Here is a 19,717-nt window from a genome sequence, read left to right on the forward strand (position 1 = left end):
TAAGTCAAACACAGTGCTGCTACCTAACGCACTAATCCCCTGCTGCTCGTGTGTGTGTGTGTTCTAATAATTCTAATGAAAAACTAAGACGATAAACATTTGTTAATGAGCTATTTTCATGATGAAAACAAGACTACATCTCAAGAAGTAGTCTTGGTAAGAGAATCATGAAGAAATGTATTATATTCAAACAAAAAAACACAGACGCCTTGCTGAGGCCGGTGCCGTCTCCCACCACCTCCAGGAAGCTCCCCACTGCGTAAAAATGCAGTGCAGCCAGGCACTGCACCTCCGGGCTGAGGGCCAAATTGCACCGGGTTGCCCTCCGGATGTGTGGAGACACTAGTTGATGAGGCGTTGTATCTCAGCCGCTACTTCGTTTGGACAGCCTAGTCTGACAGCACGTCGAGTGGGCTGAAGTGCTAACGTACAAATGCATTTACATAGACGGTTTGGCTTCGCACATGGCGACACTGTTGGTTAGCAGCGAGAATATGCTGTAAAACAGCCATGGTATCTCACACGTGTGATGTGGCAACGCCTTTATGTAGAGTAGCGGGTGGAGCGTCCTTTGATGAGGTTCCAGCTGAGCTTAATTACACCTGTCAGTTGCCTGATGTCTGAATGTCGCAGGTTTGGAGGGTGGATGTGTTTGTGTTGTGCCCTGACGCACATTTTGGGTGCAGTAAACTATGTGATATGTGCATACAGATGTGGGATATGTGCAGACAAATTATGATAAATGATCGTCATGATGGGCGGCACGGTGGTGTGGTGGTTAGCACTCTCGCCTCACAGCAAGAGGGTTGCTGGTTCAATCCCGGGCGTGGGAGCCCCTCTGTGCAGAGTTTGCGTGTTCTCCCCGTGTCAGCGTGGGTTTCCTCCGGGCACTCCGGCTTCCTCCCACAGTCCAAAGACATGCAGGTTAATTGGTGACTCTAAATTGTCCGTAGGTGTGAATGTGAGTGTGAATGGTTGTCTGTCTCTATGTGTCAGCCCTGTGATAGTCTGGTGACCTGTCCAGGGTGAACCCTGCCTCTCACCCAGTGTCAGCTGGGATAGGCTCCAGCCCCCCCGCGACCCTCAAGAGGATGAAGCGGTTAGAAGATGAATGAATGAATGAATGAAGGATCGTCATGATGATTCACTTTATTCATTTAACAAGTGTGTTATTCCTCATACTTATTTTTCGTCTTATTTTTATTTTTCTTACACCAGATTTCGGGGTGTAACTTATACCACAACTTTGAGCGCACACAGGGTCTTCATAAAACATCTAGATTCAAGATTTAAAGTGTTGATTGTCACATGCACAGTAAGGACACATGTTTCTCTGCAGAATGAAATTTGTTCTTTTCTGTCACCAATTAATGCTAAACAATATAAATCTGAAGTATGAAACAGATCAAAATATATAGGGTGCACACTGTTTTAACATCTCCTTGCTTAGTGTAATATTAATGTGTCTGACGTTGCTGGAGCTGTGAACGTTTGGTCGCTAAGAAGGCTGTTAAGAGTGGGTCAGCTCGATCTTACAACTCCTTAGTGAAAGATCTTCTTAAGCTAAGTGCAATTCTGGGAAACGCGCTTTTCTTTCACGGGAGGCTTAAGAGCGTTCTTAAGAAGCTTTTAGCACTAGGAGCGATCTGGGAAAAGCGGCCAGAGTCAGTCACAGACCTTCATAAGTCCCCACATATGATCCATCATTTCTCTGTCCTGCATGGAAACAAACCGACTGAACCGGACCTCAAACTGGAGGCTGGCTCCTGACCTTTTGATTGACACCTCAGTTCAACCAGTAAGAGTTTCAAGTGCTGTGGCTATGGCCTGGATAGCCAACCAGAGCCTGAGCTGAGGGGATGTGTGTCACTGAGACTTCCTGTAGTTCAGAGGTTTTTAAAGAGCCACTGATTGGCCAAATGTTACCGAGCAGGGCTGTAAACACAGACAGTGCAGGGGGCTCCGTGAGGTGGGGGGCCCATAGAGAGAGTAGGCCATCATGAATGATTGTGACTTTAGATATCTGCCTGCCAGAAGAACTCTCGTTACATTAAAAACAGTAACGTTTTATTTATATATTTATTCCCTGGAAAAAGACAAACATATCTCTGTCATGTTTATTCATTCTTTTTTTGTAAAATAATCAAAAACATCTAGAACGAAATTATAAAAAATAAATTATTAAAACTGTTAAATTAAATAAATCATTTCTGATTTTCTTTGGTATATTTTCTGATAAACAGATAAACAGTGATGGTTGTTGTTTAATATGTGTGTTGATGACCAGACCATATGTCCACGATAGCGTGCGCTATTTGACCCATTGCAACTACCTTACATCACTGTTTTGGGGGATTATGGGTGTTGTAGTGAGATTTGAACCCCTTATTGTCTGCATGTACAGGCATAATAAAGAAATGTCTCCTCTGTTGCTGTTGAACAGTTTTTCTGATCACTGCAGGTTTTCTGAAAGTGTTTTATTCACAGTGAGCCCCTAAACCAACATTTCTGTCTGTGTTGATCAGTTTTTCACTCATGTTCACACATTCATTTATGTCTCACCATCTTCTCGTTGTGCCTGTGCTGCTCAGCAGAAGCCAGAGTGACGTGGACATTTACATGAAGATTTTACAGGTTTTATTGGAGCGAGAATCTTTCGGCTCATCTTCGGTCCAGCTGCTGCCTCTGAGCCTCTGCAGGTAAACTTCCTGTTTATAACACCTGACTGTGTGACATAACCTGCTCCGTCACATTCATCCACTTTACTGTCAAACCTTTCCCTCTGTGTGTCGGCCACAGCTCTGCTCTGATGACTGGTCATTACTAGCTGGATTATTAATATCTGATCATCATACTTCATACTTCTCTGGCCACTGCTGGTCTATGATGTGCCACTGACCACCGTGGAGTGCTTCGAGAGGAAGGTCAGCTGTTTTCTGCGGAAGTGGTTGGGCTTACCACGAAGCCTCAGCAGCATCGCCTTGTACGGGAGGAACAACAAGCTGAAACTGCCCTTCAGTAGTCTGACAGAGGAGTTTATGGTCACCCGAGCAAGAGAGGTGCTGCTGTATAGGGACTCCAGTGACGTCAAAGTCTCCTCGGCTGGCATAGAAGTAAGAACCGGCAGGAAGTGGAAGGCTCATGAGGCAGTCAACCAGGCTGAGTCCCGCTTGCGACACAGTGAGCTGGTGGGAACAGTGGCGTCCAGACGGTCAGGTCTCGGGAGCAACCCAAGACCTCACTTCAACAAGGCCCAGGGAAAGGAAAGGCGTCAGCTGATCCAAGAGGAGGTCCGAGCAGGGGTGGAGGAAGCCCGCTGCACTAGGACAGTAGGGATGCAGCAGCAGGGGGCATGGACCTGATGGGAGGAGGCAGCTGACCGGAAGATATCGTGGACAGAGCTATGGCGATCTGAGCCACACTGGATCAAGTTCCTCATTCAGTCGGTGTACGATGTCCTCCCAAGCCCATCCAACCTCTTCCGCTGGGGCCTGGCTGAGAATCCACTGTGCCCTCTCTGCCAGAGTGCTGGATCGCTGGAGCACATCCTGAGCTGCTGCCCAAGGGCGCTGGGGGACGGGCGCTACTGCTGGCGCCATGACCAAGTGTTGCGGGTCATTGCAGAGGTCATCAGCGCAGGGATCTCCACCAGTAAACACCAACAACCAACAAGGCAGTCCATCGCCTTTGTTAGGGCTGGGGAGAGGCCACAGCAGTGCCCGAGTCAAGCAGGGGGGGCTGCTGGCAACAGCTCGAGACTGGCAGCCGAAAGTTCCCAGAGAACATCGCAGTGACCACACTCAGGCCAGACATGGTCCTGGTGTCAGAAACAACTAGGCAAGTGGTTCTGCTGGAGTTGACTGTTCCCTGGAAAGACCGGATGGAGGAGGCCTTTGAGAGGAAGAGGGCCAAGTATGAGGAGCTGACAGGCGAATGCCAAAGCAGAGGATGGAGGACCCGATGCAACCCCATCAAGGTCGGGTGCAGAGGATTCGTAGGCCAGTCTCTCATCAGAGCACTCAGGATTTTGGGAGTGAAGGGACAGCACAACAGAAGAGCCATCAAAAATATCACTGACACGGCAGAAAAGGTGTCCAGATGGCTGTGGATCAAGCAGGGAGATCCGTGGACAACCAAAGCTACTTAGACACAAGCCGGGATTGATCACCCCAGCTGGGTCGCCTGGGTGAGGGTGTCTGTTGTGAGACCTGGAACACCCAGTGAACCCAGGATACAACACTGATGATGTGTCTAAGCTGCACCAAAAGTGTACTTAGAACCGGCTCCTCCAACAGAACTTTACTGACTCTGTCTGACTGAAAATCACCTCAACAACTACAGACAGGTCAGAGCAGAGATGTGACGCTGATCAGCAAAGGTGGAGATGTGTTTAATGACCGTGTTTAATGTAGGAGATTTTAGCGGTCTGAGAGTCGAGAGAGGTTATTTATAAAACTACTGGTTTCTCTTTCTGCAGCGCCTCATTTTGTTTCATCTCTGTGGGACTTCCTGTCTGCCTCTCTGTAGGTGACGGATCACATTCACATCTTCTGTGGTGCTCTGATCTCTCTAAGTATTTCCCTGTAGACTTCCTGCATTTCACTCTGATGTCTGAGATCAGATGATGAAGACAATGAAGATGTCTCAGCCTCCACTTCGTCCCTGCCCTCAGTCTGCTGAGATGATGATAACTTCATAAAGACGCATTGTGCATGAAAATCAGCTGAACACAACACGGACAGAAACCCTTCTGTTATTACCCTGTTACTCACCTGTTATTCACTTGTTATAACCCTGTTATTCACCTGTTATTCACTTGGTTTTTTACCTGTTGCTTACCTGTTATTTACCTGTTATACACCTGTTACTCACCTGTTATTCACCTGTTATTCACCTGTTATAACCCTGTTATTCACCTGTTATTAACCTGTTATCACCTGTTATTTACTTGTTAGACACCTGTTATTCACCTGTTTTTCACCTGTTATTCACCTGTCATTACCCTGTCATTACCCTGTTATTCACCTGTTATTCACCTGGTTTTTTTTACCTGCTATTCACCTGTCATTACCCTGTCATTAACCTGTTATTCACCTGTTTTTCACCTGTCATTACCCTGTTATTCACCTGTTTTTTTTACCTGCTATTCACCTGTTGTTAACCTGTTATTCACCTGTTATTACCCTGTTATTCACCTGTCATTACCCTGTTATTCACCTGTTGTTCACCTGTTATTAACCTGTTATCAACCTGTCATTGACCCATTATTAAGCCTGAACTACAGTTTGAGGATCATCAGAGGAAGACAAACTGTCTGAATAAGTCCTGAGGTGTCCCCAGCATTCAGACACAGTGTCTCAGGGAGGACACAGTCATCACAGTGTTTATGTGTCTGTGACTCACCCTGGACTTTAACATGCTGTCAGCGTGTCGACGTCTCACCGTCATTTCTGAGCAGCACAGAGAGAGGGAGAAATGTTCATTTCCCTCAGTCAGCTGATGACACACTGGATAAACCTGACACACACTGGATACACCTGACACACACTGGATCCACCTGACACACACTGGATAAACCTGACACACACTGGATCCACCTGACACACACTGGATAAACCTGACACACACTGGATAAACCTGACACACACTGGATAAATCTGAAACACACTGGATACACCTGACACACACTGGATAAATCTGAAACACACTGGATACACCTGACACACACTGGATCCACCTGACACACACTGGATACACCTGACACACACTGGATAAATCTGAAACACACTGGATAAATCTGAAACACACTGGATACACCTGACACACACTGGATCCACCTGACACACACTGGATCCACCTGACACACACTGGATAAATCTGAAACACACTGGATACACCTGACACACACTGGATACACCTGACACACACTGGATACACCTGACACACACTGGATAAATCTGAAACACACTGGATACACCTGACACACACTGGATAAACCTGACACACACTGGATAAATCTGAAACACACTGGATACACCTGACACACACTGGATCCACCTGACACACACTGGATAAACCTGACACACACTGGATAAATCTGAAACACACTGGATACACCTGACACACACTGGATCCACCTGACACACACTGGATACACCTGACACACACTGGATAAATCTGAAACACACTGGATACACCTGACACACACTGGATACACCTGACACACACTGGATAAATCTGACACACACTGGATACACCTGACACACACTGGATAAATCTGACACACACTGGATACACCTGACACACACTGGATACACCTGACACACACTGGATAAATCTGACACACACTGGATACACCTGACACACACTGGATACACCTGACACACACTGGATAAACCTGACACACACTGGATACACCTGACACACACTGGATCCACCTGACACACACTGGATACACCTGACACACACTGGATACACCTGACACACACTGGATAAATCTGAAACACACTGGATACACCTGACACACACTGGATACACCTGACACACACTGGATAAACCTGACACACACTGGATACACCTGACACACACTGGATAAATCTGACACACACTGGATACACCTGACACACACTGGATACACCTGACACACACTGGATCCACCTGACACACACTGGATAAACCTGACACACACTGGATAAATCTGAAACACACTGGATACACCTGACACACACTGGATACACCTGACACACACTGGATACACCTGACACACACTGGATACACCTGACACACACTGGATAAACCTGACACACACTGGATAAATCTGAAACACACTGGATACACCTGACACACACTGGATAAACCTGACACACACTGGATAAACCAATCTCATGTGGTCAGACTGACAGCAGGACACTTTGTCTAAAATGTAGAACAGATAATAAAAAGTGACTCGTGTTGTGATTTAACCAAAAGACTCTTATCTTTATTAACATGTATGACACGAGGCGACCCACCCAGCCTGTACACTGTTTTCCAAACTCTTCTCTTTTCTTTACAAATGATTAGAAAACTGTACAGTACCAAAAGAAATAAAAAAAGAGTTAGTAAAGGTCTCACGTCACTTTAAAAAAATGTGTTTGGCAAAACTCACTTTTTCTTCTAAGACAAACACAACTAAAGAAACAGAAGCAGAACATCACATGTTTAAAGAAGAAGAAGAAGAAAAGTTTTCATGCAGCAACTTTAAAAACAGCCTGAGAATGTTTAAATGTCGACTGACCAGGAGAGGAGGAGGAGGAGAACGAGAAGAAGAAGAGGAGGAGGAGAAGGAGAGGAAGAGGAGGAGGAGGAGGAGGAGAAGAAGAAGAAGGAGAAGAAGGAGGAGGAGAAAGAGAAGAAGTAGATGGAGGAGAAGAACAGACACTTCATAAAGTTAAAGAGGAAAAAATGGTTGAAGAAACAAAGTTAGAAATTTGAATGAATGAATGACTCCTCAGGGTGACAGTGTGACTCAGCCTGATTTCTACACTGTTATTGAATGTCATGCTTTGAAGCATTTTGATGTTCAGAGTCAGTCTCCATCCATGTCAGTGAAAACATGGATGCTTCACACACAGAAGATCTATACAATCAGCACAGTTTCAAGATTAGAGTCACCAATTCAGTATCTGACCAAATGTCTCCTCTTCTGTTCCTGAGATATGACGTTAAAACATGATGATGTCACAGTCAAGCTGACCTTTGACCTTTTGACCTTCATTATTTTATCCTGTTAGACATTTGTGTCAAGTTTGGTCAGAATTAGTGAATGAATTCTTCAGTTATGGACAAAAACATGTTTTATGAGGTCACACTGACCTTTGACCACAAAATTCTAATCAGTTCATTGTTGAGTCCAGGTGGACGTTTGAGTCAAAGTTTTAAAAATTCCCTCAACTGTTGTTGACATATTATGTTTATGAGAATGTGCTTGAAAACATGATATCTCCTGCCACAGCTGAGGCACCTGACAGAAAACAAATATACTCTTTAACTATTTAAAAATGTCTTAATAAATGTTGATAAAATGTCAAAAAAATAATAAAATATCTGAAAAAAATTACTGAAAAAAGGTCATAAAAATGTTATTAAATTCTTCAACACGTATTAATAAAATGTCTCAAAAATGTTTATAAAATGTCGTAAAATGTTGCAAAAATATGAATAAAATATAGAGACAATATCAACTTTTTTAGATGTTTAAATATTGAATTTGGAGAGCTTATATTTGACTGATGAAGTTTGTTGTTTGTTGTCTTCAATCAGTGAAACATTTTCAGCTCACAGACTCGTCTCAGTTTGAATCAGTCGAGTCTCTCAGGTCACTTTTCCACCAACATAAAACAGCTTCTTTTCTGGTTCCTGCACCTCATCGTGAACTGGACAGAGCATTTCAAAAAAAATTAAACTGGTTTGGAGCCCAGAAAGTTGTTTCTGAACCAACAAACGGCAGGTATTTCTGAAATGGATGTTTGAAACATGATGACATCAGAGGGCGTGTCATAGTCTACAAGTTGGAAAGAGACGATAGAGACGGCAACAAATGAGAAACGTAACAAGAACTCGTCAGGAAAAAGACTAGAAGCTCACAGGTCGTCAGAGTGATCTGTCATCCTGCTACAACTGTTTACTTCTATCGTGCACCGCACAACCTTCCTCTGATGACACGTCCTTGATTTCAGTGGTTCTGCTGGTGGAAACAGACTGGTTCTCCAGATCGAACCAAGGTTTCAAGAAACAGAGCTCGTCTGCTGGACTCAGTTTGCTCCTGCTTCCTGCTCTTTGGCTCTGGTCTCAGAGACAACCAACAGTTTCTGCTTTCAGGTTCTTTACCATCAGAACATGTTTCTGTCCATCAGAGCTGGCGAGGTGTGTCTGTTCACACTGAGCTGAAGGAAACATGATGATTTTTTTGTCTCTGATTTCTGAGAGGATTTATGGAGTCATGTTTAATCTGGATAAACGTCAAAGACAATGAGACTAAATGATTTCAACATGAGTTCACATTTCATGAGACGATAAGGAGGAGATTTATCTTTAAATGATAATCTGACAGAAGCTTTGAGTCAGTGTGTGTGTCGAGTGAAAGGCAGCAAATCATCCAGTGAGATGAGCTCTGTATTAATAACTGAATTATTGCTCGTCTCTCCGTCTCCTTCTTTTTCTTCTCTCGCTCAAACTTAAATACAGTTTCTATCATGTAAACTCTGAAATCACACATCAGCTTTTTGCATAACTAATATATTAAAGTTTTAAGATCAGCACCATAAAAACAAACAGACATGATAAACATATAAAATCCGAAAAAATAATTAATGTATTAGATTAGATGATAAATAGAAAGGCACTTCCAGAACTTTCATCCTCTCTGAGATCTGTTCGTCGTCACTGACTCAGGACCAGCAGTGTGTTCCTCTGCTTTGACGGGACGTCTCCACAGAGGACAAACGTCGGTCACCATGGAAACACATCCAAAAACAGTTTTCTTACATCAGTTGTCACCGACATGTACTGAGTTTTTAACTTCCTGTTTGTTCCAGCCGCAGCTCCTCTGTCTCTGTCTCCGTCTCATCTGTTCGAGTCTTCAGAGATTTCACTTTGATTAAACGAATGAATGAATGAGTCTGTCGGATGTTTTGTCTGCTGAGATAAATGTCGTCAGAGTTTTCCTGTGATGTCCTGAAAAATGAATTTCTGCTCAGGACAATAAATCATGTCCTTTGTCATTATGCCACAGAGACTCCTCCCCTTTCTGCGCTTCCCATTGGTCGCCATGAACGTGTTATCAGAGCTAGAAACTGCACTTCAACATTTCACTCATTCATTTTAATCAAAGTTGCTCCCTTGTGCATGACTGTCAGTGTTTTTGGGGCCTCAGTAGATTTTTTTTTGTTGCAGTACTGTGAGTAGCCACAGGGGGCAGGCTGACAGCAGTGGTGCTCTTTTAATACGCCCATCCCCGTCTCTCCTCTCACACCTCCACCTCCAGCTGTCCTCCCTGCGTGGTGGCGGCGGCCGATGTCACAGCAATGTCAAAGCATGTCTCCATCATGACGCGGGACTTGCAGAGGTTGACGCAGTACTCCAGCTCCGCCGTGACCTGAGCCAGAGCCTCCAGGTACTCCTGGGACTCCCGGTCTAGGTCCTGGTCCACGTCAACTGGAGGGGGGACACAGATAGGAAGAGACGAGTCAGAGTTAAAAACATTTCATATGAATACTTGAGAATCACCGCCCTGTGGTTGTATGACTCCGCCCACCGGCACAGTCACAGTTACAGTTTATATCCATGTGTCACCTCTCAGTGACGACTCCTAACCTTCTTAACATTAATGTTAGCTTGGCTCATTGTTAGCTGGTGACTAGCCTCTAGCGGTGCAGAGGGAAGGACCGTGAGGCGTTCAGGTGCTGTTCACCAACTCAGACTTTATAAGTCTTCATCACAAAACAACAAACATGGCCATCTCATGAGGTCTAACAGCCCTGAACTTATCCACACACTTCATTCTGCTGCTGTCATCACTGTTTGTTGCATCGTCACCATGACAATCTAACAAAGCTGCTTCCCTCCACACACAACAAAACTCATGTCACACACTCACAGGTTACACATAAGGCTGCCGCCCTTAAAGGGAAATGTCCGTCCTGACTTGAACGGAGCAATGACAGAAGACGATAATTCAAATATGGACGCTGCTGAAAAGAAGCTACAAATTCTACAACATCTGACCAATCAGATTCAGTATCTGACCAAATGTCTCCCCTTCTGTTCCTGAGATATGACGTTAAAACATGATGATGTCACAGTCAAGCTGACCTTTGACCTTTTGACCTTCATTATTTTATCCTGTTAGACATTTGTGTCAAGTTTGGTCAGAATTAGTGAATGAATTCTTCAGTTATGGACAAAAACATGTTTTGTGAGGTCACAGTGACCTTTGACCACAAAATTCTGAGGGCAAAAGTCCAAGAGGACATTTGTGCCAAATTTGGGGGATTGAGATATCATGTTCATAAGAATGAGACAGATGACGTCATAGTAACCTTTGATCACCAAAATGTAATCACTGCATTGCTGAGTCCAAGTGGATGTTTGTGTCAAATTTCAAGAAACTCACTCAAGATATACTTTAGATATCACGTTCATGGGAATGAGACAGACACAAGGTCACAGTGACCTTTGTCCTTCGACCTCAAAATTCCTCAGTTCAATCAGTTTATTCTTCAGTCCAAGTTGATGTTTGTGCCAAGGAAAAAAATGTCCTTAAGCCATTCTTGAGACACTGAATTCATGAGAATGAAACAAATGCAAGGTCACATTTACCTTTGACCACCAAATTCTAATCAGTTCATTCTTCAGTCCAGGTGGAAGTTTGTGCCAAATTTGAAGAAAATTTGGAAAGTTTTTAAATAATGCGTTCACCAGAATGGACAGACAGACGGATCGACAACCTGTAAACATGATGTCTTCGATCTCGGCTGTCTCCAACGCCGAGGCTTAAACATAAAGAGAACACAGTGAATCAGCTCAGACGTCTGCGGACTCTTTCTGTCTCGTCAGCCGAGGATCGTCTGGAGAAACACGATCGTATCAAACACATAAAATCTAACAGTTTGTAGTTTGGGAAAAATCTTGTGTAAAAGAATCAGTGTAAAAAATATCCAAACTGTGTCAGGTGTTTCAGGGTGGAGTCAGTCTGAATGAATGAATGAATTAATTAATCTCAGTCAGTGTGATGTCTTCTTCTCTGATGGTGCAGGGCATGCTGGGATACGCTGACGGAGCCTGACCACATCTCTGTATCTCCACAGAAGCAGACAGAGATTTATGAGCAGCTCCTGGAGGAGATAATGTCTTATTGATCTGAGGACGAGCCGAGGCCTCGCAGCTCATCTGACTGTTTCCTGTGAAGAGTCGGCGACTACATTTCTCAGAGGTGAGCTGAGAGTTCGTCCCGCTGATGGAGAATAAAACTGTGTCCCTCGAGGCTGTTTGTCTTCACAGTTTGCTCCAAACTCTGCCAGCTGGAGCCAGAAACAGAATCCTGGTGGAGCCAGAAGAGCTGCAGAGGAAGAGTTTTAACAGGTGAGGCTTCGAGCTGCTTGCGCTCTCAGCTGAAAACACACTGGATGTTTCTCAAAGTCAAGGAAAGATCCTCAGTAGCGGATCCTGATATAGGCCGAATGGGCGTTTGCCCAGGGCGGCACATTGTCACAACGTGTGGGGGGGTGTTTAGGCTAGAACCGTCACCAAGGATCCTCAAACAGCTGAATCTGGAGGACGTTACGTCATCGACCCACCGAAGGAAGGACTGTTCCAATGTCAAGGATCCTTCTGAGTTTCACGTAGGACTGAGTCCTTCTTTCAGAGAAACACCAAGGATGCATGTGTGTGCATATGTGGTATAAAATCCCCACAATGCTTTGCACATGATTTGCAGGAAGTGAGGGCGGGGCCTCTTCAATGAAACCTCTTCAGTCTGCTGAGGGTTAATGATGATCACATGGGGACACTTGTTAGTCTGTTCCAATGTGTGTTCACTGAATGAGAGGAAGGACTCTGTCTCTGGAGGACCCGTCCTCTTGACTCTGAGAAACACCCACTGTGTGTTTGCGGTCAGACGCTGGATCATCTCTGAGAACAGCTTTAGAGTGTTATCATGAGAACAGTCTTGCTGAAGGTGCAGGAGGACTGTAACACTGGTGAAAGTAATAAACTGCGAGGCTGAGTGAGAGCACTGTGCAGGGTTTCTGTTCAAAGGTTTTCCATGAACAGTAGTCGTAGACAGAACCTGGCAGATAATGTGTTCATGGCACCACCTCGGTGGAGGTTCCAAATGAGCTGATAATAGAAGGTGGGGTGCAAACACTGCAGACCTCTGATTGGTCAGAGAGAATTGTCACTAACCTAACAAAGGATGTTTACTGTACAACGCACCAAACCCTTCATACACCACGTTGTATACTACATACACTGAAACATATGATTAACAAATTGAAGGTGTTCCTCTGATTGGTAACTGGTCACAGCAGATTGACGTGAGGTCACCCTGGCCATCAGCCGAGAATCCGTCAATACTGCAGGGTGCCAAAGAACCTGGTCTCAAAGAACCTGGTGCCAAAGAACCTGGTCTCAAAGAACCTGGTGCCAAAGAACCTGGTCTCAAAGAACCTGGTCTCAAAGAACCTGGTCTCAAAGAACCTGGTCTCAAAGCACCTGGTACCAAAGAACCTGGTCTCAAAGAACCTGGTACCACAGAAACTGGTCTCAAAGAACCTGGTCTCAAAGAACCTGGTGCCAAAGAACCTGGTCTCAAAGAACCTGGTCTCAAAGAACCTGGTCTCAAAGAACCTGGTACCACAGAAACTGGTCTCAAAGAACCTGGTCTCAAAGAACCTGGTACCATAGAACCTGGTCTCAAAGAACCTGGTACCATAGAACCTGGTACCAAAGAATCTGGTCTCAAAGAACCTGGTACCATAGAACCTGGTCTCAAAGAACCTGGTACCATAGAACCTGGTCTCAAAGAACCTGGTCTCAAAGCACCTGGTCTCAAAGCACCTGGTACCATAGAACCTGGTCTCAAAGAACCTGGTCTCAAAGCACCTGGTCTCAAAGAACCTGGTCTCAAAGAACCTGGTACCAAAGAACCTGGTCTCAAAGAACCTGGTCTCAAAGCACCTGGTACCATAGAACTTGGTCTCAAAGAACCTGGTACCATAGAACCTGGTCTCAAAGAACCTGGTACCATAGAACCTGGTCTCAAAGCACCTGGTACCATAGAACCTGGTCTCAAAGAACCTGGTCTCAAAGAACCTGGTACCAAAGAACCTGGTCTCAAAGAACCTGGTACCATAGAACCTGGTCTCAAAGAACCTGGTACCACAGAACCTGGTCTCAAAGAACCTGGTACCATAGAACCTGGTCTCAAAGAACCTGGTACCACAGAACCTGGTCTCAAAGAACCTGGTCTCAAAGAACCTGGTCTCAAACAACCTGGTACCATAGAACCTGGTCTCAAAGAACCTGGTACCACAGAACCTGGTCTCAAAGAACCTGGTCTCAAAGAACCTGGTACCATAGAACCTGGTACCATAGAACCTGGTCTCAAAGAACCTGGTCTCAAAGAACCTGGTACCAAAGAACCTGGTCTCAAAGAACCTGGTACCATAGAACCTGGTCTCAAAGAACCTGGTCTCAAAGAACCTGGTACCACAGAACCTGGTCTCAAAGAACCTGGTACCATAGAACCTGGTCTCAAAGAACCTGGTCCTAAACAACCTGGTACCATAAAACCTGGTCTCAAAGAACCTGGTACCACAGAACCTGGTCTCAAAGAACCTGGTCTCAAAGAACCTGGTAACACAGAACCTGGTACCAAAGAACCTGGTCTCAAAGAACCTGGTCTCAAAGAACCTGATACCATAGAACCTGGTCTCAAAGAACCTGGTCTCAAAGAACCTGGTACCATAGAACCTGGTACCATAGAACCTGGTCTCAAAGAACCTGGTACCAAAGAACCTGGTACCATAGAACCTGGTCTCAAAGAACCTGGTACCATAGAACCTGGTCTCAAAGAACCTGGTACCACAGAACCTGGTCTCAAAGAACCTGGTACCATAGAACCTGGTCTCAAAGAACCTGGTCTCAAAGAACCTGGTACCATAGAACCTGGTACCAAAGAACCTGGTACCAAAGTGAGCTGAGTGGAGTTGAAGCTAAGCACGCAGTAGAATAAGAGTCGTCTAATAAGATCCACTTCTGTGATAATATCAGCTGACGTCACATTAACATTTCAAACAGCATAAATAAATAAATGTCAGTTGAATCACCAGAGTCAGTGGATTCACCTGCAGGGTCAAAGTGTGGTGAATATTTTGCCTCAAATTCATCTTTGTTGAAAATCTGACCTGTGAGCCTCACCACTGAGTGACAGTGAACCCCCTCACTGGCAGAGTTTTATACTGTAACTGACTGTATTTAAATATGATCTGTGTACATGTGTGTGTGTGCTGTGTACATGTGTGTGTGTGCTGTACTCACACTCTCCACTCCACTTGCCGGGGTGGAGCATCAGCCGGCTCTTGGCCTCCTCCAGCTCCACCTTCAGCCTCTCATGTTTGCTCTTCAGCTCTCTGATCTGCTGCTGTCGCTTCTCCAGCATCCTCAGCCGGGCGTTAAAGTACAGCAGACCCTGAGGACCAAACACAAGCTGCTGATACTTCTGTCTCTGGTGTCTCTGTGATGTGAACTCTGCAGAGCATCAGCAGGTTTATACAGGTGGGAGGGGGGATTACCACCAGTGGAATGGGGGCTGCTAACCTGCTCTGAGACGTCAGTCTGTGTCCATGGCTGGATTTAATTAGGAGCCAGCCGGAGATAAAATTAGCATGTGCAATAATCTGCTGGCTGTAGGCTTAATCTGTGGGCGGAGGATTAGGGCCAGTTGAGGACGGACAGGTGACGGAGAGGTGGATCAGTGTCGCCTCTCAGCTTCACTTAATTACAGGTGTTGGAGGAAGACAGAAGGGAGGAAGTCTCTGCTGAGGCAGGAAATGCTGCAGCGCTCACAGACTGATACGAATGTTTTTATCCATGAGGACATGTGATCATTTTTCTCTTAAGATTGGTATCTTAATGAGACTTAAACTGTTATAAAGGGGGCAGAGTTTCCACGTTTGTTAAAGGGATAGTGCACCCAAAAATGAAAATTCAGCCATTATCTACTCACCCTCATGCCGAGGGAGGCCCTGGTGAAGTTTTAGAGTCCTCACATCCCTTGCGGAGATTGGCGGGGGGAGCGGCTAGCGCACCTAATTGCATACGGGGCCCCAGACTAACATCCAAGAACACAAAATTGAATCCACAAAATATCTCCATACTGCTCATCCGTAGTGATCCAAGTGTGCTGCAGCCCCGACATAAAAAGTTGTTTCGAAAAACGTCATTTGAACTCTGTTTTTAGCCTCACTGTAGCCTGTAGCTCTGACTGCCTCTCTGGGCACCGTGCTCACGTGTGGACGCTTGACAGGAAGTGACCACCATGAGACGGCGTATCATCTCTAGTCAACGACTCTCTGTGCTTCTGATCTGTAACGTTGACAGGAAGTGACCGCCATGAGACGGCGTATCATCTCTAGTCAACGACTCTCTGTGCTTCTGATCTGTAACGTTGACAGGAAGTGACCGCCATGAGACGGCGTATCATCTCTAGTCAACGACTCTCTGTGCTTCTGATCTGTAACGTCGACAGGAAGTGACCGCCATGAGACGGCGTATCATCTCTAGTCAACAACTCTCTGTGCTTCTGATCTGTAACGCTGACAGGAAGTGACCGCCATGAGACGGCGTATCATCTCTAGTCAACGACTCTCTGTGCTTCTGATCTGTAACGCTGACAGGAAGTGACCACCATGAGACAGCGTATCATCTCTAGTCAACAACTCTCTGTACTTCGTTCTGATTTGCAGCTTTTCAGACTTATTTTGTGGCTGAATATAATTTGTAGCTTCTTAAAATCTGAATGAGGATAGTGATAGTGAGATACTGGCTACAGTGATGAAACAAAACCAGCATCAGATGGACTGTATTCATAATCAATACGCCACAATAATATAAATAACCAGCACCAGTTCATCAGTCAGTGAGAATGTGTGTGTGGGCGGGGCATAAGCACATACAGCCAGCAGCAGCAGCGACCCACCGTCTGACACCGGCACACCGTGAGGACAGAAACAGAGGGCTCTGTGGGGACGGAGCACCTGCTGCAGCAAGCCAACACACCGTCTGTGGTCATTTTGACCAGCAGACTTCACTACAAGCTGACTGGCTGCTAAAACAGGTGACGTACTTTAAAACCAGCCGTCAGCCATTTGACCAGCTGAGTGTCAGGTGACACTATCAGCCGGCTCGAGTCGGGCTCAGACTGGCCAGTTCACACTGCTGACACTTTTCTCTGTGTTCTCTGTGTTCTAAAACAGTTTTGTCTCATCGTGAATATTTGGTCTGAACTGGACTCAAAACAAGCTCAGCGAGCTGCTAACACAGTTAGCCTGTTAGCTTCAGCTTTATTCTGAATCAATCAACTAGAAGCTGCCATGTCAAATAAAAGTCTCACTAGGAAAAACTGCTGAGGAAAAATATAAACTACAGCAGTGGTTCCCAACTGGTGGGTCGTGGTCTAAAAGTGCGTCACAAACGTGTCTTTGTTTTTAAGTACAATGAATTTTCAGCAGAGAGCTTTTATTTTGAAGTGCTGTTTCCTGCTGTAGAGTCAGACTACTGGACAGAAAAAGCAAACCAACTGTGTTCACACCAAACACAATGAGAAGTTCCATGTCACATTACTGTCATGAGTTTGACCACTGGAATATTTTGTGTTGACTCTTTATATGTGCACATATCTCGTGAACTTCCACCGGTATGTCCTCAGCGTCATCCATCCTTGGATGATCTCAATGCTGATTGGCTATCGCAGCACGAATTGGTCGCTGAAGTTCAGATTTTTCAACTCTTGTGACCAAGCGCATGACGTGAAATCACACTACTCGCTTCATTTGCACTGCTTAATTCACGTGTTTCATGTCATTCATGTCATGTACATCACGCCACCCAGCGGGATTTCACATCTAATCTGGTCTTTACGTGTCAGTCACTGGTGTGAAGAGTTTTATTGAGGTCGGTGTGAACACATGAGGAGAAATGTGAATCACTGATTTACAGAATTAAACCAATTGAACTCTGATAACAATCTGCTGATTTCAAATTAGGATGATGAAATATTTTTATAACATTGACTTCATCTTTTTCCAGGAATCATTATTAATTTATATATTTCACACAATTCATTGGTATGATACAATTAAGATTAATATTAGTAAAACATGTAATTATTCCATATGAAGACAGTGATGTTTGACGCCAGGCAGCGTGATGGGCGCCATGGATGAAGCGATTGGTGCAGTTTTGCATCGTTTGCTTATTCCTGTTAAAAAATCTGAACTTAAACATCTAATTTGCGCCGTGACCAATCAGCACTCCGAAGACATACTGGCAAGTTCATGTGTCAATGATGCAAGTTATTTGTGCATATGAACCAAGTCAACATAAAATATTCTAGCGTTAAATTAGCGTTAGTAATGCAACACGAAAATTCACATCATGTTTGGTGTGAACACGACATGAGAACAAAAAGGATTTATATTAAAATCAACTGAGGCTGTAACATCCGTCGAACATTAGTGTGATCATCTGATCCAAACTCACCTTTTCAACATCATGGAAAGGCTGCAGAGAGAAAACAGAGACAGAGAAGAAGAGGATGATGAGGCTGTGATGAAGAGCACATCCTGTACCTCTAAATCAGTTCATGACTTCACTTCCCTCCACACACTGAAGGTTAATGACCCGTCAACACAGAGAGAGGTGACGGCCATAAAGACCAACCAGCCAACGCCCAACCTTCATCAACCATTGCACCCCCCCCGCACCCCCCCCACCCCACCCCTCATTCCCATCACTCCCATCTAAACCAATTAGGACTGACCTGTGAGTGACTGGGAGATAAACTGGCCTCAGGCTGGATGATGATTCCTGAACGCTCAGACTCACAGGTCACTGATTAAACCTCCTGCCTCACATGTTCTCACTGGATTAATCAGGTGATTTCAGGTGTGATCAGGTGATTTCAGGTGATTTCACGTGAAATCAGGTGTGATCAGGTGATTTCAGGTGATATCAGGTGTGATCAGGTGATTTCAGGTGATTTCATGTGAAATCAAGTGTGATCAGGTGAAATCAGGTGATTTCAGGTGATATCAGGTGATATCAGGTGATTTCAGGTGTGATCAGGTGATTTCAGGTAATTTTAGGTGATATCAGGTGATTTCAGGTGATATCAGGTGTGATCACTCCTCACCTCTGACCCCGTCACCACCTCCCTCCTCCTCTGCAGGTGCTCCACGTCGTCGATCTCGTACACCTTTATCTCAAAGGGTTCCTTCAGCGTGCCACCCAGCGGGGGCAGGTCCACCCACTGACCCCCGACCTTCCTGACCAGGGATGAGGGGTCTGGCAGGGGAGCCGGGATCAGACGCCGCCGGAGGAAACCTGATGGAATAAAAATGTGACAACAGAAACAAGGTTTAATTTCATTCTTGATATCAGTAGATGACAGGTGGCGACATAGACGGCTCGTTATTTTTAATTAGCCTCATCGTATTCATCAGTTCAGTGTTCCAACACTGTTCTGTGTCAACAACCATTTGTGCCGCTGATAAGGTTTAAAACCACCACCGTCAACCTGAAGACCTCCATCTTATTTTTAATGACTTTGTACAGGCATCTGTCAGAGAGCCGCCAAACAAATTAATTTTATCATTATCATAACTGCCGAGAGAGTAAAACCAAAAGCAACAGCGTGCAGCACAAACACAGAGACATTACTGGTTATTAAGAGCGTTCAGAGTCTGTATGTGACGACTCGACAGCGGTGACAGATTGAGGGGGAGTGTGTGTGGGTGTGTGTGCTGTGGAGTGGATGGGGGGTGTGTGTGGGTGATAATTGGAGTTGGATATGTACACCGGGAATCACAGCAGCTTCATGAAATATTCATGAGGCAGAAACGAGCCCAGATCTGCAGACTGATGGCAGGCAGATCACACGAGTGCTGATTCCATATGC

General features: G+C 45.1%; 1 protein-coding gene and 1 pseudogene across 1 annotated transcript in view; one reads left to right on the forward strand and one right to left on the reverse strand.

Moving 5' to 3' along the window:
• Positions 1 to 4,243, forward strand: part of LOC125897546 (uncharacterized) — a 49,849-nt pseudogene extending 45,606 nt beyond the window's left edge.
• A 2,758-nt stretch (positions 4,244 to 7,001) lies between these two features.
• Positions 7,002 to 19,717, reverse strand: part of kif26aa (kinesin family member 26Aa) — a 42,596-nt gene continuing 29,880 nt past the window's right edge. The window contains exons 10-13 of the mRNA XM_049590416.1: positions 18,953 to 19,143; positions 18,301 to 18,321; positions 15,079 to 15,229; positions 7,002 to 10,194 (exon numbers count right to left, since the gene is read on the reverse strand). Coding sequence (XP_049446373.1) covers positions 10,007 to 10,194; positions 15,079 to 15,229; positions 18,301 to 18,321; positions 18,953 to 19,143 — 551 coding nt within the window. The 3' untranslated portion in view covers positions 7,002 to 10,006. The remainder of the gene's footprint in view (positions 10,195 to 15,078; positions 15,230 to 18,300; positions 18,322 to 18,952; positions 19,144 to 19,717) is intronic.

Source organism: Epinephelus fuscoguttatus, linkage group LG11, assembly GCF_011397635.1.
Source record: "Epinephelus fuscoguttatus linkage group LG11, E.fuscoguttatus.final_Chr_v1".
Taxonomy (NCBI): domain Eukaryota; kingdom Metazoa; phylum Chordata; class Actinopteri; order Perciformes; family Serranidae; genus Epinephelus; species Epinephelus fuscoguttatus.